At 41.0% G+C, this 26401-nt stretch overlaps 1 protein-coding gene across 2 annotated transcripts in view; it reads left to right on the top strand.

Annotated features, from left to right (window-relative positions):
- LOC113030199 (CXADR-like membrane protein) overlaps positions 1–26401 on the top strand; it is a 113407-nt gene that overhangs the window by 58156 nt on the left and 28850 nt on the right. For both annotated transcript variants that reach the window (XM_080307403.1, XM_026181392.2), the window contains 2 exons: positions 23961–24118; positions 25030–25228. In XM_080307403.1, coding sequence (XP_080163529.1) covers positions 23961–24118; positions 25030–25228 — 357 coding nt within the window. The remainder of the gene's footprint in view (positions 1–23960; positions 24119–25029; positions 25229–26401) is intronic.

Below are 26401 nucleotides of genomic sequence, written 5' to 3'. Positions count from 1 at the left end.
CGCGTGTGATGGAGCATTGTCCTGCATGAAAATCATGTTTTTCTTGAAGGATGCAGACTTCTTCCTGTACCACTGCTTGAAGAAGGTGTCTTCCAGAAACTGGCAGTAGGACTGGGAGTTGAGCTTGACTCCATCCTCAACCCGAAAAGGCCCCACAAGCTCATCTTTGATGATACCAGCCCAAACCAGTACTCCACCTCCACCTTGCTGGCGTCTGAGTCGGACTGGAGCTCTCTGCCCTTTACCAATCCAGCCACGGGCCCATCCATCTGGCCCATCAAGACTCACTCTCATTTCATCAGTCCATAAAACCTTAGAAAAACCAGTCTTGAGATATTTCTTGGCCCAGTCTTGACGTTTCAGCTTGTGTGTCTTGTTCAGTGGTGGTCGTTTTTCAGCCTTTCTTACCTTGGCCATGTCTCTGAGTATTGCACACCTTGTGCTTTTGGGCACTCCAGTGATGTTGCAGCTCTGAAATATGGCCAAACTGGTGGCAAGTGGCATCTTGGCAGCTGCACGCTTGACTTTTCTCAGTTCATGGGCAGTTATTTTGCGCCTTGGTTTTTCCACACGCTTCTTGCGACCCTGTTGACTATTTTGAATGAAACGCTTGATTGTTCGATGATCACGCTTCAGACGCTTTGCAATTTTGAGACTGCTGCATCCCTCTGCAAGATATCTCACTATTTTTGACTTTTCTGAGCCTGTCAAGTCCTTCTTTTGACCCATTTTGCCAAAGGAAAGGACGTTGCCTAATAATTATGCACACCTGATATAGGGTGTTGATGTCATTAGACCACACCCCTTCTCATTACAGAGATGCACATCACCTAATATGCTTAATTGGTAGTAGGCTTTCGAGCCTATACAGCTTGGAGTAGGACAACATGCATGAAGAGGATGATGTGGACAAAATACTCATTTGCCTAATAATTCTGCACTCCCTGTATTTACGGTGGCCCCTAGAGACAAAGCACATACAAACTTCAAAACACGTAAAAAGTCCATAGCACGTAAAAACTCCAAAACACATACAAAACACAACAGAAGTGCTCCAGGATGCTAGGGGGGCAGTGTTGAGCTTTGTTACCTAGTGGCTACACAAGCCAGGAAGTACCAACGACCGGATTTGGTGTGTGGTAGTAACAGGTAAATGAACATTTTTTTAAATTATTTGAATATACATGAGTGCTTGTGTATAAATACACAAACAATACACATATGCTTTCAATTGTGTAATTTAAGTGATCTAGGTAGCTGTTTTTGAAGTTCAGTTAACGCTAGAAATGTGTTTTGGAGTTTGTATGTCCTTTGTCTCTACGGGCCACTGTATATATTTATATATAAACATATGTAAATAAAACCACGTTTTTTTTTTACATTACTAATTCCTTTTGTGCAGAATTTTATATTGTTGTAAATAATAAATTAATTAAAGCAACAAAATAACCTGAAGAGCCGGTTGGGAGCCGAAAGAGCCAAGCCGAAAGAGCCGGTTCTAACCCTAAAAAGAGTCGGAAATCCCATCACTAAAGTTTAGCTAATCCACCGCCTCCTTTAATAATAACGATACTTGTAAGAAATTTAGCCAGTTTGCAGCTCTGGGTATCAGGATGAATGAATTAGAGAACCAGCTCCACACCATTGGCCCTGGCCTCCACCAGGCTGCTGTAGTCAGAGTGAGTGAAGGTAGCTTAGCCACTATTAGCTGTATTAGCCAGCAAATGATGTTGAAAATCAGTCCAGCTGGGTGACTATGAGCAGGAAGCATAGCCCTAAATAGAAGCCCCTTGTACACCACCAGCCTCTGCACACTTTAAATTGATTTTCCCCACACAGCAACACACCAAGAAAAAACATGGCAACTGTATCGTGAGAAGCATAATGCTAGACACATGACCGAGCATTGTTTATTGCCTTCCATGGGCCAGAGCAGGCGGCACTAAAGAAGCCCTGAAACTGTTACTGATATTTCCCATCGGCAGTGATGCCAGAAGTCAAAGGTCATTAGAACATGTTTACCATGTTTAGCATACTGTATTCATCTTAAATCGCTGTCTGTTTTTTTCTTGCCCTGTCTGGCACTTATGACAGCTATATAGAATCTCTATAGGCTCTTCTTGTTCCTGTGAATCTGTTAGCTGTTTATTTATTTCAGATTTTACATTATATGTGGTATGGTATGACGACGTCCAAGGCAGGACAGGCAAGAGAAAGAAAAGAGGAAATGGTGGGAGGTGGGACCTTCTGGGGGAAACCTGGTCCGTCCCACTTTGGAAGTAGCAGCTCTCATTTTTACAAATCTGGCCAAAGTTATTAAACCCAGGAAAGCATGACCCCACCCCCACAGAGACCTCTCTGCTCCCAGACCACCAAACCCAGACCAAAAATCAGCAAATAAGACATTAATTATGAAAAAGTCACAGACAGAATAATTAATACACATACTTAACAAACACTGTCAACTGAACCAAAGAGTAAAAAAGTTAAACGTGTATGATTAAACATTAGGTCTCTCTCTCTAAAGTCCCTGTTAGTAAATGATTAAGTAGCTGATCAACATATTGATTTAGTCTGCCTTACAGAAACCTGCTTACAGCAATATGATTATATTAGTTTATTATTATTATTATTTTTTGCATGGGATTAATGAAGACGCTGTCAATTTTAGAAACTCCCACCATGCTGTCAGAGAAGCGCTGATGTTGATGCTTTTAAAGCATTCATGTCGTTGGATGTTTGAGCTGATAAATGGTAGGTCTGAGATCTCTAGATTATTGCAAAGTGCTGGTTCTACATCTAGCCAAGGTTCATCTAAGAGGGTATGTTTTAGCCATCCTGAGATAAACTGAAGCCTGTTGGCTAAGAAGTAGTGCTGAAAGTTAGGCAGTTCTAGTCCTCCTTTATCCTTGGTCTTTTGTAGTGTTTTTAAGCTTATACGTGGGGGTTTATTTTTCCAAAGGAATTTGGACATACATGAATCTAGAGATCTGAACCAATCTTGTGGCGGTTTAGTTGGGATCATTGAGAATAAATAATTTATTTTTGGTAAGACCATCATTTTTATAGCGGCAACCCTTCCCATGAGTGATATGGGTAGACATTTCCATCTAGCCAGATCACCTTCTACCTTCTTTAAAAGTGGGATATGGTTTAATTTAGTTAGATCTGCAAGCTTGGGAGAAACATTAATACCTAAATATTTTATATTTCCCGATTGCAGTGGTGTAGAAGAGGAATTATGGAGGGAGCAATTAATCGGTAGGACTGTAGATTTTGACCAGTTAATTGAGTAATCTGATATTCTTGCAAAAGAGTTTATCAATTCAATCACCCCAGAGATATTGGTTTGTGAATTTTGGAGAAAGAGTAACACATCATCCGCATAAAGGCTGATTTTATGTTCCACGTTCTTGCATTTTATGCCCTTAATTACTGAATTCTGTCTAATTGCTGCTGCTAGTGGTTCAATAAAAATTGCAAACAGTGAAGGGGAGAGTGGGCATCCCTGCCTGGTGCCCCTCAAGAGACAGAAGCTGGAGGATGTCTGGTCATTTGTTCTAACACAAGCTGTTGGGGAATTATATAATATTTTTAACCAGTTTATGAAAGAGGATCCAAAACCAAATTTGTGTAAAGTTGCAAATAGAAATTTCCAGTTAACTCTGTCGAATGCTTTTTCTGCGTCTAAAGAGAATATTGTAGTTTCTAGGTTTTTACTGTATGAGTAGTCTATCAAATTAAGTAATCTACGTGTATTTGTTGATGAGTGCCTACCTTTTATGAAACCAGTTTGGTCAGGATGAAGTAAGAGGGGGGTTATTTTCTCCAGTCTCTTTGAGAGAGCTTTGCAGATTATTTTAAGGTCTACATGTATAAGGGATATTGGACGATAGCTTGAGGGATATACAGGGTCTTTGCCTGGTTTTAGCAGGAGATTAATGTTTGCAGAATTCATATTTGATGGAAGTCTGCCCTTTTCTTTAATTTCCAACAACGTTCTGCAAAAAAACTGGTGCTAGAATCGTCCAGAATTCTTTGTAGAATTCTGCAGGAAAGCCGTCTGGACCTGGAGCCTTATTATTGTGCATACTTATCAGGGCTTCCTGGAGTTCACCTGGTGTCAGTGGTGAATCCAGTGCCATTGCTTGAGTGTCCAATAATTTTGGAAGAGTTATGTTGTCCAAAAACTGATCAATTTCTTTTTTAGATGGGTTTATTTGTGGTGAATACAACGTTTTATAGAAATCCCTGAAAATGTTGTTTATTTGTATCGGTTCATATAATGTGTTCCCAGATGAATCTTGAACAGCACATATAGTTGTTTTTTCTTTCTTTATTTTTAGCTGGTTTGCTAGAAATTGACCGGATTTATTACCATGTTCATAATTTTGTAGGCGTAGTCTTTGTACTAAGAATTTTGTTTTTTTATCAATTATCTCATTTAATTCTAGTTTTGTTTTGCGTATTTTGTTCAATGTTTCCTGATCTTGGTGGGACGCGTAGGCTTCTTCTAGTGATTTGATGTTTTTTTCTAATTCCTGAATATTTTTGTTTTCTTTTTTCTTTTTATGTGATGAGAAAGAAATTATTTTACCTCTCATCACAGCTTTCCCTGCTTCCCATAGAACAGAAGCTGATGTTTCGGGAGTGTCATTATAGTCCAAATATGAAGTCCACTCTTTTTTAAAATATTTAATAAAGTCTTCATCTTTAAGTAGTGATATATTAAATCTCCAGTTTTTTCTTGGCGTAGTATTATTCTTGTGCATTAGTGTTAAAGATACAGGACCATGATCGCTGACAGCTATAGGATGAATCTCAGTGTCTGAAATGTCGTTCAGCAGTGAGCTGCTGACCAAAAAATAATCCAGACGAGAGTAGGAGTGATGGACATGTGAGAAAAAAGTATATTCCTTACTGGTGGGGTGAAGGGAGCGCCATGCATCGCAAAGACCAAAGTCGCTCATATACTGTTTGATTATATTTGTGGACTGCCAATTACGCTGTATTGAGCCTATCCATGTCTTCATTTAGTCCAAGGTTGAGGTCGCCTCCAAGAACAAGTGTGCCATCTAAGTGTTCAGAGAGTGCACTGAAAAAACCGTGAAAGAATGAGGGATCATCAACATTTGGACCATATACACTTGCAATACATAGCTTTTTATCACGTATAGATAGTTTAATGATTAAGAATCTGCCCTCTGGATCTATAACTGTATCGAGTACCATGAAATTAATATTTTTATGTATTAAAATTGCTGCTCCCCTTTGTCTAGAATTATAACAAGCTGAGAACATATTGGGAAACTCAGGTGTTTTAAGTTCATTCGAACCTCTAAGAGGTCTGTGGGTCTCTTGTAAAAGGACAACATCTGCCTGTAGTTTTTTGAGTTGGTTAAATATTTTTAACCTCTTTTCTCTGGAGCCAGCTCCATTTATATTCCATGTAACGAACTTTAGTGCACCCATAGATGTTTGTGTATAACTAGGGATGTATGCTGTGTGCGTCGCTTAGCCAGGTGGAGAGAATATGTCACTTGTTCATAAATAAAGAGAAGGAGAGAGAGAAAAAATGTGTGGCGAGATGCTCCCTGAGTCTGACTTTGTGTATGCATAGTTACTAATATGAGTAGGCTTGGCTTAAGTGTGTGTGTATCTTATATGACTGTGTGCGCTGTCTGACTGATGTAAATGTGCTGCCGTTGAGCGCATGGTGCGTATGTGTCGAAATAAAGGATGTTTGTGGATGAGTGTCGAAGCAGGTGATCGAGGCAGTGAAAGGAATAAAGAAAGAAACCAAGGACAGGGGTGAGCAGCATAAAACCAAGAGGGGGGGAAAGAGAGGAAAAAAAAACGAGAAGAAAAAAAAACACAAAACAAAACGTAAACATTCCAATTAAATCACTGACGGAGAGTGACGGTGTTAATTCTGCTATGAAATCACACTTTAAGATGCGATTTGATACTGGTAAGTTAAACAGATGTTAATGCAAGTTAGTGTGAGTGGATAGGGAAATGGTGTAGCTGATTCTTATCTGGTGTGAGGTTAATACAGCCACGGAGTGATGTTGGGGTCGCGGTGGAGCTGTCCGTCCACGTACAGCCGGTCCACAGCGATGACAGCGTGGGAGCCCTTCTAGATGAAGCCGCGTCGATTATATTAGTTTAAACGAATCAGCACCCTCAACTCATACTAACTGTCAGAATCTGAGGTGAGGGTCAGTGTGTCCATCCAAATATCAATAACATTGAGACAATAGGACAGGGGTCAGCAACCTTTAAGACCCAAAGAGCCATTTGGACCCAGTTTCCATGCAAAAGAAAACACTGGGAGCTGCAAATATTTTTTGACATCTAAAATGAAGATAACACTGTATATATTGTTTTTTACTTTTATGCTTTGTGTGAACAACTAAGGTGTGTTGCTTATGAAATCCATGAAGTGCTACAGAGAAAATTACATTTTATTTATGTAATTAACACATTTTGAACTCTTAAAGAAATATAACAAAAGGAAACAAAAACTGTTGTGAGCCACCCCCCTTATATCGCTTTTGGACTTTTGGAGCCTTGAACTGACTTTTAAAAAATAATTGGAAAAAAAGCACTATGCTGCTAAAAAATGAAAAATAGATATTTGCAAAATTCTGCCTAAATATGTATTTTATTTTATTTTTTTATTTTTTATTTTTTGAACTTTTAATTGCAAAGCAGGGAAACAGCAGTCACCAGCATATACACACAGGACAAAGATGCATCTACATGTATAGCAGGACGTGGGAGGCAGAAAGAGAAAGCCAACAGCAATATTCATAAACAATGAAAAAGGTTAACAATCGTCCCTTTGTTGCCAGGCTAAATCCCGTAAGCCCGATTTCAACCTCTGAGCAGAAGGAGTGTTCAAGTGGGCCAAAAAAGGGTCCCATATGCGATAGAAAAGGAAAGGTTTGTCCTTAAGTGCTGTAGAGAAGGCTTCCATTGGCATGATACATATCACAGACTGTAGCCACTGGTTGACAGATGGGGCCTTATCAGAAATCCACAGTACCATAATGCACTTTCGAGCGTAGTGTAGCAGTATGTGAAGGAGATCTTTGCTGCGAAAGCCGGCAGGTAGCTCATCGTTCAGTCCTAACAGGCAAGTCCTTGGACCCTAAATATGTATTTTACCAGGTTAATGTGTGTGGCGGGGCATCGTCTGCAGCGCCGCTGCAGGGGAGGCGGACGCACCTGAGCGGCACCCCCAATCAAGCCTCGCCGCCTTAACGTCTGTGCTATCTATACTGTTGTATTGTTGTTGGTGTGTGTCGGGCTGTGAGCTGAAAAGCTACAGCCAGCTGTATGCGTACAGCAACCGTGTGTGAAAAGCGGTCGATAAAGAGATGCTGAAAAGCGTGTTCATGCAAACATCGTCGGGTCTGCCGTGATATGTTTACAATAGGACTTCTGCTGCTGAACCTCTGCAAATTGGGGCTGTACGAAGTCACTTCATCTTTATGCAGGACAGTAAGGCAAGGCAAGGCAAGTTTATTTGTATAGCACAATTCAACAATAAGGTGATTCAAAGCGCTTTACAGAGACATTAGAAACAAAAACAAATAAAAAGCATGATTTAAAATTGATTAAAACAAGCAAACAAACAAACAAATTAACAAACAAACAAAACAGTATATAAAATCAAAACAGATAAAATCAGAACAGTAGATAAAATCAGTAGTTAAATGTAAGTTTTGAAATTTAAGCTTAAAAGTGTGGATTTGGTGCTTTATTCAAATGCAGCTGAGAATAGGTGAGTCTTCAACCTGGATTTAAATAAACTGAGTGTTTCAGCTGATCTGAGGCTTTCTGGGAGTTTGTTCCAGATATAAGGAGCATAAAAGCTGAATGCAGCTTCTCCGTGTCTGGTTCTGACTCTGGGAACTGATAAAAAACCGGATCCAGATGACCTGAGGGATCTGGAAGGTTCATACTGGGTCAGGAGGTCACTGATGTATTTTGGTCCTAAACCATTCAGAGCTTTATAGACCAGCATCAGAACTTTAAAGTCTATCCTCTGACGGACAGGCAGCCAGTGTAAAGACCTCAGAGCTGGACTGATGTGGTCCACTTTTTTGGTCTTAGTGAGGACTCGAGCAGCAGAGTTCTGAATGAGCTGTAGTTGTCTGACTGATTTTTTAGGTAGACCTGTAAAGATGCTGTTACAGTAATCAAGCCTACTAAAGATGAATGCATGGACTAGTTTTTCCAGGTCCTGTTGAGACATCAGATCTTTTATCCTTGAAATATTCTTGAGGTGATAGTAAGCTGACTTTGTTATTGTCTTAATGTGTTTTTCTAAGTTTAGGTCTGCATCCATCACTATACCCAAATTTCTCGCCTGGTTTGTGGTTTTTAGGTGTATAGATTGAAGTTCTCTGGTGACCTGTAATCGTTTTTCTTTGGCGCCAAAGACTATTACCTCAGTTTTGTTTTTGTTTAGCTGGAGAAAATTGTGGCACAACCAGTCATTAATTTCCTCAATGCATTTACCAAGAGCCTGTACAGGGCCTCGGTCTCCTGGTGACATTGTGATATATATTTGTGTGTCATCTGCATAGCTGTGGTAGTTTATTTTGTTGTTCTTTATAATCTGTGCCAGTGGGAGCATGTAAATGTTAAACAGAAGGGGTCCCAAGATGGAACCTTGGGGAACTCCACATGTGATACTTGTCTGCTCAGATGTGAAGTTACCTATTGATACAAAGTATTTCCTGTTTTCTAAGTATGTTTTGAACCAGTTTAGTACAGTTCCTGAAAGACCTGTCCAGTTCTCCAGTCGTTTGAGTAATATGTTGTGGTCAACTGTATCAAATGCTGCACTGAGATCCAGTAAAACTAGGACTGACATTTTTCCACTGTCTGTATTCAGACATATGTCATTAAACACTTTGGTCAGAGTGGTTTCAGTGCTGTGGTTCTGTCTAAAACCTGACTGGAAGGCATCGTAGCAATTATTCTGTTTTAAGAAGTAACTGAGCTGTTGAGAAACTGCTTTTTCAATGATCTTACTTAAAAACGGGAGATTTGAGATCGGCCTGTAGTTGTTCATTTGTGTCTTGTCAAGATTGTCCTTTTTCAGTATAGGTTTGATTACAGCAGTTTTTAGTGATTCTGGAAACACACCTGATAATAAAGAAAAGTTGACGATCTGTAACAGGTCTGACTCCAAAGTCTTTGAGACCTTTTTGAAAAAACTTGTTGGCAGGACATCTAAACAGCAAGAGGAGGAGTTCAGTTGACCTAAGATGTCCTCCAGGTCTTTGCTGTTAATAGGGTGAAACTGTTTCATGGTGTTTAAACAGTTTTTCGGTAGACACAGTACATATCCTGGATCTGCTGTTGATGTACCAATTGCTTGTCTAATTTTTTGGATTTTTTCTGTGAAGAATTTGGCAAAGTCATTGCAGGCCATGGTCGAATGAAGTTCAGCTGCCACTGACACAGGAGGGTTTGTTAGCCTGTCAACTGTAGAAAATAAGACCCGAGCATTATGGCTGTTTTTAGTGATGATGTCAGAGAAGTAGGACCTCCTTGCACTCCTCAGTTGTAAATTATAATTGTGAAGTTTCTCTTTATAGATGTCATAGTGAACCTGGAGGTTTGTTTTTCTCCATCTGCGCTCAGCTTTCCTACACTCTCTTTTTTCATTTTTCACTAGTGTGGAGTTTCTCCATGGAGACTTTTTCCTTCCAGAGATAACCTTCACCTTAATGGGAGCAATTGTATCCATTACATTTTTTTTTTTTTTTGCCTGTCCCGTTTGGCTCTTTTGCCATCAGAATTGTTGTCTAAAGGCAAAGAAAGATGCCCAACGGATTTACTTTACCAAATTGACCATCCCAGCCTTGCGGTAATGGTCCATTTGATTCACCTTTTATTGTTTATTTTATTTTCACTTACTGAATACGGGACAGACTTGACTGGGGGAAAGAAGGGGAGAAAGAAAGAGGGAAAGAGAAACAGCTGAGAAGACGGACGGGGAAGAAGGGCAAAAGACAAAAACCAACAGAATGAGCAGAAAAAAAAAGAAAAAAAATGCATATATCAATCACCTGGATCACCTGCTGAGAAAGAAAAAAGAAAACAAGCAGAAGAGAACAAGAGTAATAGAATAAACAACATCACAATGATATATGTGAATATAACAGTAAATACTAAATATTAAACATTATTGTGCAGCACATAAGATCAACAGAACACAGTGTGCTTTGAGGCAGGAGCCAAAAAGGGTGTAGTTTATGGGTGTGATCACCCGTGTGTACACCTGTGAGCATGGACGCGCTTGTTTTTTTTTTTTAAAGGTTCCTTCATGTAATGATCTGCTAGAGGGTGTGGGGGGGCCACAGCCCCGTCCTCCAGGGCATGAAGCAGGTGTGGAGGAGATCAAAACTCCAGACATCCAGAGGCCCCCAGAACACAAGAGACCAAGGAAGACCAACAGAGGGGCAGCCGCGCCACTGTCCCGGAAAGAGCTGAGGAGAGTCCCAGATGAGGGCTCACTCAGCAGCCGCGGAGCAGAAGCCAGGGGGAGTTGCAGTGACGCGCCCGTGAGCTCCGCCGGCAGCCAGCCGTGCCTGAGTGACCGAGCCCCAGGCCGAGAGGCCGGGGGCACCCCACCTCCGAAGTGGCCCGACCGAGCCCCAGGCTCCAGGCCCCGATAAGCGGCCGCCAAGGAGTGAGCCGGTGTGTACCTGGACGCCCATCCCCGGACACAAAGAACCACCAACGCACCGACACCTGAGGGAGTCCGCTACTGGCAGGGGAAGTGGTGGTAGGGGGAGATAGGCCTCCAAACCTTGGAGGGCCTGAGATGTCCCCAGAGAGGTGGCGTCTGACACCCAACCTGACATATAGACACAGACATACAGGCACACACAGACACAAACATCCATTCCCACCCTCATGCTCTCATATGCACTTACTCCACACTCAACCAACGTGGAGACAGACAGAAAGAGACGCTGTACACACGATCACACTCCCCAAGCGTACTCTACAAACCAGGTCTAGGTACCCTTCCCCCCTGGAGGGGGGAACTGCACCTAGACCCAGGTGGTGTTACCCTTTTCCCTGCGGTGGGGGGAGGCAGACCGCCCCGACTCCGCAGCAGCAGGAAGGCCCCACACTCCAGACCGCAGTCGGACGGCCAACTCCTCCTCCTAGCCCCCCCGCTCCAGCAGGTCGCAGAGAATGGGGGTGAGAGAAGACTCCAAATCTCCCTCCACCCGCTCATTGTAGTGTTGATGCATGTGTGTTCTAAGGTGCATTTAAAACCCAGGAGGGCATGGAGCTACCTGCCAGAGAGCAGCAGGTAAGCGCATGGTCTCTCCTGCTAGCCCTCAATGTCTACGTGTATTTAACATTGAGAGGTGGGCAACGACGCCAGGGGTGAGGTGTACACCCTGATGGTACTTTGGTTTCCGTGTATCGTGCCCACCCCCAAGATCCTATATGTATGTGTAATGAGAGTGTGAGTAATGTGAATGTCTAACTTGTGGGATAAAATTGAGGCAGAGGCAGCCAGAAGGGGACATTACATTTAACATGTTAGCATTGAAGCTATTGACGAGCTCATTGACTGACCCTCTGGACAGGTCAGGTGTTAATGGGAAGACCTGGTTAAAAATTGCACTACTGTGTTCAGTTATACACCGTTTTGTGATCACTGTTGTTGATATATTTATGTGGGCTGAGATTTTACTTTCAAAGAAAACACAGTAATGATCAGACACGCCCACATCAGACACAGTAACCTTTGAAATGCTCAGGCCCTTGGATATCAGTAGGTCAAGATTGTGTCCTCTATTATGTTTGGCCTCTGTTACATGCTGAGTCAGCCCAAAGTTGCCCAGAGTGTTACTCAGGTCTTTAGTCCCTTTGTCCTGAGGGTTGTCCACATGGATGTTAAAATCCCCAACAATAATTACACAGTCAAAATCAACACAGATCACAGACAGCAGTTCACTGAGGTCATTAAAAAAGTCTGTGCAGTATTTGGGAGGCCTGTAAACATTAAGAAACACAACTTTGGATGGGGCCTTCAGCTGTAAAGCCACATATTCAAAAGACTGAAAACTTCCAGGAGATGCTGCTTACATTGAAATGATTCATTAAATAAGACAGCAACCCCTCCTCCTCTCCTGCTCGCCCTGACCTCACTGATAAAACTGTAGTTAGGAGGGGTCGTCTCGATGAGAACAGCTCCACTGTTACTTTGGTCCAACCAAGTTTCAGTTAAAAACATAAAATCAAGGCTGTGCTCAGTGATTAAATCATTAATTAAAAATGTTTTCCCAGCTAAAGATCTAACGTTTAATAAAGCCAACTTAAGTGTTTTAGAGGTATTACTTGTCCCCTCGTGTTTGGGAGCAGTCTGTGGCACACAAGGTATGTTTACTATGTTTAAAGATCTTTTAGAGTGCAGCTCTCTGTGTTTTGACCAGGCCACATGTCTCCTGTCACCTAAAAGTACAGAAATTTTAAAACCTTCTAGTGAACAGGGTCCCAGCTTCTCCTGGGAAAAGTCATCACTGCCATAATCCTCGCAGCCCGGACCCTTCACACATCACGCATCAGACTGCGGAGACAGGGCATGAAGAGGAACTAAGGGGGGCGAGGCTGGGCAATGTGACTTCGATTGCTCTGTTGAGGGTGGGGCTCGATGGCGAACCTTTGGCCGCTCTGGTGGGGGGTTTATGGGGGACAAAAAGGGATTGGGCCGGGGGTAGATCTGAGCCCAGCATTGACCCGCTCCATCATCTCCTCAGTGAATTTCAGGTGTGGGGAGGAGGGAGAAAGGGAGGGGAGGAGGGTGATGGCCTGTCAGGGGTTTGGGGGACTGGGGAAGATCGTGGTCCCTGGTCCTGGTCGTTGGTGTTGTTAAGAGAGTTGGAGGCAAATAGAGACCCCTCTTCTTGCCTCAGATGTCTCTCCTTTCTGAGGCTCTTCCCGGGTGTGGGCAGATGGAGCTCCTCCTCAAGGTTTCTGCTGGGCTTTGTCTGTTCTTGGAGTACTGTTTGTTCCTCTTTATGAGATAACTCCTCGTTTATCTCAGCCTTGGCACCAAGCACAGATGGATGACGTATGGAATAAAACAAGTTGGAGGTGAACAGTTTCACCCCTGACTTGTTAATATTAAATCCATTTGCTTTAAACAGATGCCTGCGTTCCCAAAAAATATTAAAGTTGTTGATAAAATGCACTGAGTGGTCAGCACATGCTGATATAAGCCATTTATTCAGTGTAAACAACCTGCTGAATCTCTCGTCTCCTCCTCTGACGGGCGGTACAGGTCCACTGATGAATACAACTGCATTCAGAGAGTTTACAGTATTTAATAATCCAGTAAAGTCCCGTTTCAGAACCTCCGACTGTTGTTTGGACACATCGTTTGACCCTGTATGCAGAACAATGTTTGTCACAGTTGGATATTCATCTGCAATTTGAAGAATTCTCTCCTTCAGGTTGTTGACCATATCGTTAGGAAAGCAGAGGACTTTAGTGTTCTTACCGCACATCCTTTGTACATCCTTTACGGCAGAGTCACCCACAATCAGAGTTTCAGGCCTAGCCTTTAGCTTTCCCTGTGGCCTTTCACTTTTCAACAGATTTTCAGACCTTACTTCACTGCTTTTAGATGGATGGTTGTCTGATATAGATCCAGGGTCCTTTGATAGTGGAGCAAATCTGTTCTGCAGTTTCACATTCAGTTGTTTTGGAGGTTTGTTGTTATTCTTCCTATTCACGGTTGTCCAGTCCTGTTTCCTCTCGTATACAGGGGTAGAAGAGCTTCTCTGTCTCGTAGGAAGTGAAGGCCAGTCAGTTTCAGAGATTTCAGCTCGCTGTGCTCTGCCCGTGATACGTCCTCCCCCTTCCAGGAGACATGATTTATGTCTTGGTTTTGCACCAAGACAGTCCAAGGGGGGATTATCACTTGAGGATTTATAATAATGCACAGAGTCTACTTTCTTGGTCATGTTATCTGTGCTCCTTAGCTGTGTACTAGCTTGCTCATTGCCATTGTTTTGAATCAAAGGCAAGGTTGTTTCATTTCCACACAGTCCATTTACCTCCACGTTTACTTCTAAGCGATGAATTTTTGTCTCCAGTACTGCAATCTTCTGCAGGAGGCTGTGGTAGTCATCTGTGGAGAGGGAAGGCATCTTGTTGCTAGTTAGCCTAGCGGTTAGCACCTTTCCAGGCTATTGAGGCTGTTCGGTGCCCAGACGCTGTAATCAGGCTTCAGCTGTGTCTAGGCCACAGACACACGGAGCACTGAGGATAAGGTAACTATAAAAATGTTGCTGTTTCTGTTAAGAACACTTTAGTCCTAATGATCTATAAGTGTCCAGAAGCTATCGCAGGTAAGCTCATACGGAAAAAACGGAAAAAATCAGCATAAAAATCAATGAAAAACAATAAAAGAAGCAAAGCATTTAAGAGCAAAGAGATGAAGCGTCCACACTCACAAAAGGGGAGGAGCAAGCTGACCTCTGTGAGGCGTGAGCAGTGTTTGTTTTTAACATAGTTCACGGTGGAGCTGCTGACATAATGTGGATCCGAAGATCAATAATTGGCCTACCTGGGGTTGAAAGTCTGCACGGCGTTTCGGGGGGTACACCGGCTTACGCTAGTGTGACCCTTATTTTGAGCGATGAAAAAAATAATAAAATATAATTTTATTTTTATTTTATATTTATTTTTATATTTCAATATCACAATAATCTTCCAATTTAGAACTACAAGTTAAAAAGTTAAAAAAGAACTAACATATATAAAATACACTTCAGCTAAATACTTCTAATTTATTTTCCCAAACCACGCGGAGCCGCAGTATAAGGACTAAAGAGCCGCATGCGGCCGACCCCTGCAATAGGACAATAGGAAAGATACTTTCTCTCCTCTAGGTTCAGTACATTGTTGCCGCTCATCCAAAATGAGACGTCTTTGCAAACACCATTCTTCTCAAGCAGGCTCACGTTGCTCCACCCCCTCTTCCATAATCTGCTGTGATTGGTTGTCCTGCACTCATGTGACTGAGCCTTACTGAGCAGTAACATACTGTAGTGAGTCAGAAAGCAGAGCATCGTGTTGAAGTACTCTAAATGAAACACTGCAAACATGATGCATGTTTCTCTACTGTGGCCATACCACCAACTTATATGAAGACTTAAAGGAGCTTGAAAAAAGAACTTTGTCCTTGAACAAGCAGCAAAAGAAATGAAGGGAGGAGGAAGGAAATCCCTGAAACAGACAAAAGAAACAAGGGAAAAAAACTCAAATATAATTGAGTCTCTCAAGAAAACTGAATTACCATTAGCTGATTAACAAATAACTTCAAACTCTGCAGCAGTCAAGATCCATGCCCAGTCATTGCTACCAGCAGGTACTGACCGTAAGACCATATTGTGAACACACCAATGACTTTTACTCATCACTGCACATTTACTGGCAGGCTGCAAGGGGAAGCTGCAAGCTCCCAAGAGCGACACTGATGTCAAGCGATTCAGCTGTTCTGCATTATTTTAAAAGGAAGACATATTTGGATGTGCAGGCATACTATTTCACCAAACTGACAGGACTAAAGCTGTTCAATTCAATTGAACTCAATTCAATTTTATTTATATCGCGCCAAATCACAACAACATCCTCAAGGCTGTGATGGCAACATCACTACTATGCATTGATACTGTCATAAATATGACCTTTAATTCAACCGGCTGCATTTCCATCTTATCAGACTGAGATGTGGCTAGAACAGTTATGAGTAGCTCCTTCAGTAACAGTTTTCAACTTTTTTTAATCCAGCCCTCAAAGGGTTAGTGATTTTGTCTTCCACTGACATTGTTACATCTTTTATTATCAACAAATTACACAGTGTTCTTCATTAAAGACTCCTTTTCTTCTGCCTGTCAGCTCTGGCATTGTTACACTAAATATAAAAATAATAAAATTATCTAACAAGAGGAACCTACAGATAGAGCTCTTGTTGGTAAAGCAAATGTGTTTGGCACAACACAGTGTTCAGACCATGATCCTTCTTTTTAACATTGCTGCACATGACATGTTTGAATTCAAAAAGAGTTTAATATTTTGGAACAGTTAAGCGAGGCATTGTCTCAATTGTTGACGTTCAGTCTTCAGCTGAGCAACTTTCCAGCTGGCACCACGCATCCTCTCCAGGTTCCAACATCACTGAAGAAGGGGAGAGCATGAAATAAAGTGCAGCTGCCCTACCAACCTCCCCTGCACTGCTGCACCACCCCTCCCCTGCAGTGGAGCCATAGACCACACACACCCCTCCGCCACAAGCTCAAATTAAAAAAGTGTGGCTAACGTCGATATTGTATCTTTTACCATTTTAAACTGTACTGGGACATGCAAACTGGATCACATATCTCCCGTACTTGCATCATTACATTGGCTACCAGTCAGCTTTCGAATTGATTTAAAAATTTTAACACTTGTTTTTAAGACCTTACATGGCTTCGGAATTTTTATGTGTTTTCAAATTTGCATGTTTTTTAGAGTTTGTATGTGCTTCAGAGTTTGTACGTGTTTTGGAGTTTGTCCACGCTTTGTCTCTAGTGGCCACCGTAAATATACTTTTATTTATTCACTCCACATAAAATGTAATAAACAAATTATAAAATTCAAAACCCAACTATTTACATTTCAACTTTTAACTATTTACATTTTCAGCTTTTTCCTTGGAAAATTTTTTAAAGTGAAACTACACAAAACACTGCAAACCACAACCAGTGGCGTGTCTAGAAAATTTTTGTTGGGGGGGGCAGGGCAGGTAGGGGCACAGATTTGGAGAAGGGTGGCAGATGTAATTGGCAGATAGTGTTAAAAAAAATTCTACCAACCGTTAACCATAATTCAATAACCCTGTAAACCTAATAACCGAATGCGCTTTTAACTCTTATTAGAATGAGATTTTAACCACTACGGTGCAAAGTTTTTAGATACTGTGTTGATAAAGTACAAGAGATACAATCAGTGCTTTGTCAGTGTTTATTAAGCATTCAAGGACAGCAATGTTTTCATAGTATTTTTACTGACATATAGTGCACATATGTTTTGGGCAAAAACATTTTTGAATATTAAAATACGAACATTTTTAACATACAATTGGCAAATTAGCCAATGCCAATGCAAAACTTTATTTGCCTATTAAAAAAAGAAGATAATCTGTGCACAAGTCTGTAAATGATTCTTTAAATCAGCTGTGTTGAAGTATGGAAACATCTGAAACCGGGAGGACAGGAGCCTTGAGAACCAGAACTGCACATCCCTGCATTGAACATGGCACAGCCGTTTCATGCGGTGATTTACACTCTATTCATAACATGGAGCTGGAAGATAGGATAAGTAATGAGAGAAATTAGCTAGACCGCACTGTGTAGTGTAAGTGCTGCCTTATGGTAAACTTTAGTAATATTGATGTATAAAGAACAACACTGGCTGATGATTAAATACAATCAGCTGGCATGGTGACACTGCCAGTATTAACCTGCAACCAATTCTGCAGCTCCATACAGCAATGTTACGACTTGGATTATATCTTATAACTAGGGATGGGTATTGATAAGATTTTCACGATTCCGATTCCATTTTCGATTCTGTTTAACGATTCGATTCTTTATCGATTCTTTTTAAAAAGGAGAACACTAAGTTCGATTAGCTTAGAACTTTGTTTTATATCTTCTCTTTGAACAAGGTAGAAATTTAGGAGTAATATGGCCTTACAAACCCAACAGTGAGATCTTAAGAGATCCACAGCCTACGGCTCTTCAATGGGGTGTCACAGGGTGCCCAGGAAAAAAATTGTAAATGTAAAATAATAAAATAAATATTCTTCTGTAGCAATAACAAAGTATAACATAAATTATTCTGTAGCAATTACACAACAGTAATGTCCCTGCCTACAATTAAACACATTCACTTACTGAAAATCATCTGCTGTAGCAAATGGGTTCAAGCCTTTGACCACAAACTGAGTCTCTGCTCGGTGACATTCGTCTATCCTGGCCTGAAAGGAGACGCTGCCGGCAGACTGCAGCGAGAACTGCCAGCGTCTGAGCCAGACTCTGTCTGTCTCATCATCACGGTCACCTAAATGCACAGTAATGGCAGGTTTTGTAATAAGGCAGATCGCGCTAACATAATATGCACTGTTATTGATTATTTACCTGCCGCATTAACGGGAGAGGACGTGCAAACGTTACCGCTGCTGCTGGGTTGAGATTCACGAGTCCGGAGAGGAATTAAAAACATGACATTCATTTAAGGTCATCGCGTGTTTTGTGAGCAAATGCTTTTGCATATTCGTAGTGTTTCCTCCCTTAAATGAAATATCTGCTTTGCAAGTATTGCAAGTTGCCCTGTTGTCATCCGTTCTCGTAAAGTATAACCAAACTTTTGAGCGTTTGAGCCGCTTAGGCGCCATGTTTCCTGCCAGGTAAATGACGCTCAGCAACGTGGTGACGTCATTCGGGGCGACTGGAATCGATAAGGGAATCGTTTGCAAAAATGGCAAACAACTCCAAGGAATTGAAACAGTGGGTTTTCGATACCCATCCCTACTTATAACTCATAACTCTTATGCTAGCTTCCCCCAGTAGCCTACTGTCTGAAATATTTGACGGTTGCAATAATTCTTTAAGTGGCGACCGTGGCTCAGGGGGTTGGGAAGCGTATCTGTAACCGGAAGGTTGCCGGTTCGATCCCTGGGCTCTCTGCCCTGGTCGTTGTGTCCTTGGGCAAGACACTTTACCCTATCGCCTACTGGTGTTGGCCAGAGGCGCCGATGGCGCGATATGGCAGCCTCGCTTCTGTCAGTCTGCCCCAGGGCAGCTGTGGCTACACCTGTAGCTGCCTCCACCAGTGTGTGAATGTGAGAGTGAATGAATAGTAAGTAAGTAAACTTTATTTATTAAGCGCTTTTCACAGACAGGCAATCACAAAGCGCTGTACACAAATATTAAAATAATAAAAGAAACAATAAAATCAATAGACATTATATACAATGTAAAAGATCAAATGTAAATAATGTAAAAAAATATAAAATATGTAGATCAACAAAAGGCTTGTTTGAACAGAAGAGTTTTTAACTGCTTTTTAAAAGAATCCACAGAGTCAAGCAAACGTAATTGTAGTGGTAGACTGTTCCACAGCCTTGGTGCAACAGACTGAAAGGCTCTGTCCCCTTTTGTCTTCAGTCGTGTACGGGGAACAACTAAGAGACTCTGAGTCTGTGAGCGGAGATGACGAGCAGCAGTGTATTTTAAAAGAAGCTTGGATAAGTAATCTGGAGGCTGGCCATTTAGTGCTCTGTATGTTAAAACAAGAATTTTAAAGCAAATTCTAAACTCTATTGGGAGCCAATGTAAAGAATACCGGTATAAGATGGGAGTGATGTGAACACGCTTGGTAGAGCTAGTTAGTAGTCTGGCTGCTGCGTTTTGTATTGTCTGGAGGCGAGAGAGAGATGATTTATCCAAGCTAGTAAACAGGGAATTACAGTAATCTAAGCGTGATGACACAAATGCATGAATGAGTTTTTCCAGTTCAGCTGAGGAAACCATATGTCGCAGTTTAGATATGTTTCTTAAATGATAGAAACAGGAACGAGACAAAGATTTTACATGAGAGTCAAGGCCCAGAGAAGAGTCAAATATTACTCCAAGATTTCGAATATTTGACTTGACAGATGGACAGAAAGAGGCAAGAACCTGACTGATTTTAGAATGTAGCTCAGGAGGAGCTATGATCATGGTCTCGGTCTTGTTAGTATTTAAAACGAGGTAGTTGCTTGAAAGCCAATCAGAAACCTGGGTTAAGCACTGGACTAGGGTGGACAGCCTATCCAGCTGATGAGGCTTAAAGGACATATGGAGCTGAATGTCATCAGCATAAAAATGATAAGACAGGTCGCTAAAAGATTGAATGATACCAGCTAAAGGAAGCATATAAAAAGAAAATAGTAATGGACCTAAAACTGAACCCTGTGGGACACCACAGGTCAGGGCAGCAGTGTTAGAGGAGAACCTATCAGTCCTAACAGAAAAGGTCCTGTCTGATAAGTAGGAAGAAAACCAGTCTAGGGCAGAGCCAGATACACCAGCCAAAACCTTGAGCCTGTTAAGTAGGATTTTGTGGTCGATGGTGTCAAAGGCTGCACTAAGATCAAGAAAAATGATCACAGAACAGTTCCCTGCGTCAGATGCCATTAATAGATCATTATAGACTCTTAAGAGAGCGGTCTCTGTAGAGTGCTGCTTTTGAAAGCCAGACTGAAAAGGGTCAAGAATCTGTAATTGACATAATAGAGACCTGAACTGATTTTCAACAATTTTTTCAAGTAATTTACTGACAAATGGCAATTTTGAAATAGGTTGGTAATTACTAGCAGAGCTAGGATCAAGATTCTGTTTTTTTAACAGAGGGGTTACCTCAGCATGTTTAAAATAAGATGGAACACAGCCTTGCCTCAGTGAACTGTTGATGATGGATAGTAATGTGGGACCAATGCTGGTGATAGACCTGGACAGGACAGAGGGAGGTAATATATCTACAGAGCATGACAAGGATTTCATTTTACCTAAAACTATAATTAAGTCATTTAGTGTGATTGGAGAAAAGGAGGTAAATGATCCAGGACAACAAGGGGTATCTTCATAAGGGGAGGCACTTGAGAAAATTTTAGATTTCAAGTCCATCACCTTATTTACAAAGTAATTAAGGAAAGTATTACAATCTTCATCAGAAAGCAACAGAGCATGCTGGGTTGGAGGAGAAACAATACTGTTGATGGTATCAAATAGAATTCTTGAATTATTTTTATGACGATTTATAAGATCGCATTAGTGGCATTGTAAAGCGCTTTGGGTGCCTTTAAAAGCGCTACATAAATCCAATCCATTATTATTAAGTGTTATTTTTTCCTTGGTATTCTAATTTCACCAAAGTTTACTAAACTCAACAAACTTAATATTACTTACCAGGACATTTATTCTCTCCTCATTTTCTTTCGCCGAAAATTTGTTTTCTGCCCTGCCGTCTTTCTTTTGCTAATGTGATGCTCATAGTACAGAAGCCGATGCTGCATTCACTTACACTCGGATATCTGAGCTTCACTGTGAAAACATAATCGAGCATTTGATATTTGATTGAATTTTATTGTTTTAGCTTCGGATTGGCACCTGGGGTGGCCAGTCTGGTTGGGGGGGGTGGTATGTGCCCCCCCAGGCCACCCCGCTGGACACGCCACAGACCACAACACAATAAAATATAAATGAAAATATGCAAAACAAAAAGAAGATACACATTCTCTGTCATATAGGCCTGCATGAATAAACGTTCTGAATCCTTAATCATCCACAACTGAAAATAGTTGTGGATGATTACTATACCTTTCTAATGTTGTCTCTTGTTGTCCCTGGCTCTCTTTCCCTCCCGCTCTGTTCCTGTGCTACTGCGAGTGTAACTACCGCCCCCCGGAGTGAAGCGGAAAAAAAGTGCGAGAGAGAGGGTGAGAGAAAGAAAAAATAACCCACGGCTCGCGTCGTTCACTTCAAAGAGTCGGCTCTGAGAGCTGTTTCATTCGCGACTGAAACATCACTACTGTGAATTTCACATTCCAGCCGCAGCATATTTGGTGCTTGCTTGGACATTTAGGGGTTTCTTTGCTGTAAAAAGAAGTTTTCATCCCAAGCAGTGAGCAGCGGACACTAATGTTTTTGTCACTTTTTATCGAATCAAACTCAAAGTAAGGTCAGTACTTCCACGCTTTAAACGCTGCGCAGTCATACTCTCTCCCGCACTAAATATATGATCCATTTTTGATCTGCACACAGCTGTTACCATGAATGTCGCACTCGCTTACGTCACTGTCATGAGACACTCTCGCAAAAAAATCATGGTTTTAGTAACGCAGTAACGCAGCGTGCTTACGGGAAAGTAACAGTAATCTAAATACATTTTTTGCAATAGTAATCCCTTACTTTACTCGTTACTCGGAAAAAGTAATCGGATTACAGTTACGCGTTACTTGTCACGCGTTACTGCCAGAGGTGGAAAGTAACGAATTACATTTACTTGCGTTACTGTAATTGAGTAGTTTTTTTTTGTGTATTTGTACTTTTTAAAGTCATTTTTCAAGTCTGTAATTTTACTTTTACTTAAGTATATATTTTTTAAAGTATTGTAGTTCGCTACGTTTTCAATCACACCCATTACTGAGTAAATTTAAAAAAAAACCACAACATTGCGCTTTGGAAATACTGCAGGGAATGATGGGTAGTAGAAAAAATTGGCGCTAAGGTCACGTTAAAGATGGAGTCTGACATCGGTGTTATGGATCCAGTGAAAAAAGAAGCCCCGTCGAATTCGGCTGACCCTGAACTCGAAGAAACGGATGTAAACCCCTGGCCGTATTTAAGGGACCATTTCGGCTTTAAGTGCAAGAAAGGCAACAGCTTTATTATGCAGTGTAAGCTGTGTTTGCCCAGAGAGACCGAGTTAGCAGCTTTTAAAAATTCCACATCAAACCTGCACAAGCATGTAGAGGTAAGTTAAATACAACTCGTACCGTTATGGTAGCAAAAAGGCTGGGTTCAAATTAATCACATTAAGTTAAGACATCTGTGAAGAACACAGATAACGTTGGTTGGTACTAGAAACTTGCTGTAATCGTTGTTGTCCACGCAACTTACTTTTTTTTTTTTTACTGGGTTGGTAAATTGCCAAAAGAAAATGTGTTTACCTACGTTTTTCCTGTTTATTAATAATAATAATTTATTTAAAAAAATAGTTTAATTAAAGACAGAAGCGGCTACTTTCTTACTTAACCCACATATGTTCACACTGCAGGCAAAAGAATAACAGAGCGCTCACTTACCTTAGATTAGTCAAAGACAGCTGACTTCTGTTACTTGTTAATTAGCACTTGCAACCTCCCGTTAACTAGCCTGTTACTGTCCAATAAATAAAAGGGCCAAGTTTAAAAAATTAAAAAACATTTTTAAAGCAGCTGCCGTTCAGTTCAGTACTTGTTCTCTTATTTGACAGTTCAGAACACATTCTCATGTGAAAGAATGATATGGTTTTGTATTGAAAACACTGTGATACCTGACAGTTTGGTTGATTGGTTTGGTGACCATTATCTATTTTCATGTATAGACTTGCAGTTTAACTGCCACTGCTCTTTAATATGTAAAGTTTTTCTTTTCACTAAAAAAGAACTACTTTGAGATTTATATCCCACTGTCTTTTTTTTTGCGCTACTCAGAAGCAGCTGTCCTCCTGCTGACAGAAAAGTAACTATGTAACTTTTACTCTGAGTACATTTTAAATGAGCTACTTTTTACTTTTATTTGAGTACATTTTTAGACAGGTAATTTTACTTCTACTTGAGTAAAATTTCAGCGAAGTAATAGTACTTTTACTTGAGTAAAATATTTTAGTACTCTTTCCACCTCTGGTTACTGCCCATCTCTGCTGATAGAGGCCATGTTTGTGGAGTTAATGAACCTGCCTGAATAGTTATTCAGATCTCACTTAAAATCTCACATTAAAACCAAGGCTTTGACTATCCAATTATAAGTTTTGAACAAATCATTATAACTTGACCAGTTTCTGAATGACATGAGTTTTAAAATATCTAATGTAAGTCAAAAACTACACTGCTAAAGCATCTATTTTCTTTGAATAGACACTCTTGTTCATTTTCAGATTTTACAATAAGGACTAAGAACATAAATATGCAAGCTGGCTAAATTGTTACACTTTTAAATTTCTATATCTTCAAATCACATTTCTGTCTAGGATTCATGAATGTTTATTATTTATTATATTTATGTTGATATCTGATGCAGTGAACAATGATCTTGAAGAAGCCTGTATCTCTACAGTTCTGCTGGGTGTGCTAATGACATGTGCCCAGACAGTGATGAAGAGGGTTGTTGGAGACAATGCCACGCTGCCCTGCCACCATCACTTCTGGGTTGGTGATCATCCCACTCTGGACATTGAGTGGCTGCTCCTCAAGCCGACCAACAGGCAGAGAGTGGTATGTGTCTCTCAATGCATGAGGTTCACTGCCCATTTTGGATAGACAACAACAAACCTACTGTTACCTGTTCTCTTCCATAGTCTCATAGTCATTTTTAAACTATTATTTTAGTAAAATATTATTTTTATTAATATTTTTTAATTGATATTTTAATATTTAAGTTACTTTGAATTTTTTCAGTTGCACAGGTTTTCTAGGCATCATGAAAAGTTTCACACAAAGGTTGTATGAGTTAAGTTGTAGTTATAGTCGTTTTTCTATATAAAACTATTTTAGCGATTTTGTAGTACATAAAAAAACTACAAAAGAGTGCATACCTTTTGCAAATGGAAAACAGCATTTATCCATAGCTGTTGCAATTAATGTATTTTGCATTGCCTTGTTAAATGCACAGACAGAAAATAAAGAGCATTTCAAAGATCTGTTCATAGCCAACAGCTCGCTATTCTATGATGCAAATTCTGCAATCAAATACATTAAAACCTGATATTTTTCCAGAACCTTCCTCACCAACATTTAAAAGGATTTCTTCCTCTCCACATGGTCTACCTGTCCACTACATTTCATGAAATTCAGTATGGTAGTTTTTGTGTAACCCTACTCCAGGCAATCAAACGAACAAGCAAAGAAATGGCAACATTGGGTTCTTGACATTGGTAGTATGCAAAGGCTCAACAAAGCAGTGTTTTATCAGCATCCTTCCATTTTTAAATAATTATTTTTTCAAATAATTAAAAACATATATATTAAAATTCTTAAGCACATATAGTTCGACTCTCTCTCTGATATATTTGCTCATTGTTGTAGATAAACTGGACATTGTTGTTCCTCTATATATGCATTATCTTGCATGACATGTTACAAAACCACTACCATTACTACCCACCTGTTTCACATCCTCCTACCAGGTGATTACCTACTTTTCTGGAAGAGTTTTTGACCCCAACGAAGGACAACGCGGTCGTGTAGCTTTTGCTGGAGAGTACTTAAAAGGCGACGCATCTCTGCTCATCAGTGACTTGTCACTCACAGACTCAGGAGAGTACAGCTGCAAAGTCAAGACTGGGCCACGGTACCACTGGAGTACCATCAGTCTCACAGTGCTAGGTAAGTAAAAGACAGCCCTTGGTTCACAGAAACTAGAGATATATAGGTAGAAGATACATAAAGTGCCATGAAATCCATAACCTATGAATTAGAGCAGTCGTTCTACAATAGTTTCAAGTTTTACTGTCATATAAAGATAAACAGCGTAAAATTCTTTGGCTCGTGCTCCTCAACAACAACAACAACAACAACAACAACAACAACAACAACAACAATAATAATAATAATAATAATAATAACAACAACAATAAAATACTTAAGCATTAAATAATAAGAGAATTTAAGATAGTTGTTTGGTATTTACATTTTTTGCAAAAATCTTGTGCAGTGAGGATTTAAAGTGGTTAAAGTGACACTGTGTAGAGTCTAGTAGCTATAGTGAGTGTGTAATGATGTGTGCAGAATGTCAGCAGTTCCAAAGCCAGATGGCTTGTGGGTAGAAACTATCCCTGTGTCTGGTATTGTGGGTCTGGATGCTCCTAAACTGCTTGGATGGACAGCAGGAGTGTGAAAAGTCTGTGGCTGGGATCACAGAGGATCCACTACATCTTCCTCGTGCAGCGCTGTCTATGGAAACCTTGCATGGCTGGCAGTTCAGTCCTGGTGATGCGCTGTCTGATCTCACCACCCTCTGCAGAGCTTTGGTCCTGAGCGTTACAGCTTCCATACCAGGTGGTGATGCAGCCAGTCAGAAGACTCTCAATGGTGCATCGGTATGAGTTTGTTAGTATTCTGGGGTTCATGCCGAATCTTCTCAGGCGCCGCAGGAAGAAGAGCCGCTGTCTTGCTGCTTTTGTGATCACACCAACATGGTGTGACCAGCTCAGATCCTCGCTGATGCCCAGGAATCTGAAGCAGATGACTCTCTCCACCTCTGCTCCTTCGATGTGGATGGGAGTGTGGCCTCCTCTCTGCAGTCTCCTGTAATCCACGATGAGCTCCTTGGTTTTGCTGACGTTGAACAGCAGGTTGTTGTCGCGGCACCATGATGTCAGGGCTCTCACTTCTGCCCTGTATGCCATCTCATCTCCATCAGAAATGCAGCCGATGATGGTGGTGTCATCTGCAATATATGATGGTGTTGGAGCTGTGTGTTTCTGTACAGTCGTGGGTGAACAGGGTGTACAGCAGGGGGGGTGAGCACTCATCCCTTGGGGGCACCTGTGCTGAGTG

Source organism: Astatotilapia calliptera, chromosome 10 (genome assembly GCF_964374335.1).
Source record: "Astatotilapia calliptera chromosome 10, fAstCal68.1, whole genome shotgun sequence".
NCBI classification, from domain to species: Eukaryota; Metazoa; Chordata; class Actinopteri; order Cichliformes; family Cichlidae; genus Astatotilapia; species Astatotilapia calliptera.
Note: the sequence above shows the minus strand (reverse complement) of the source record. Positions and strands in the feature narration are given on the sequence as shown.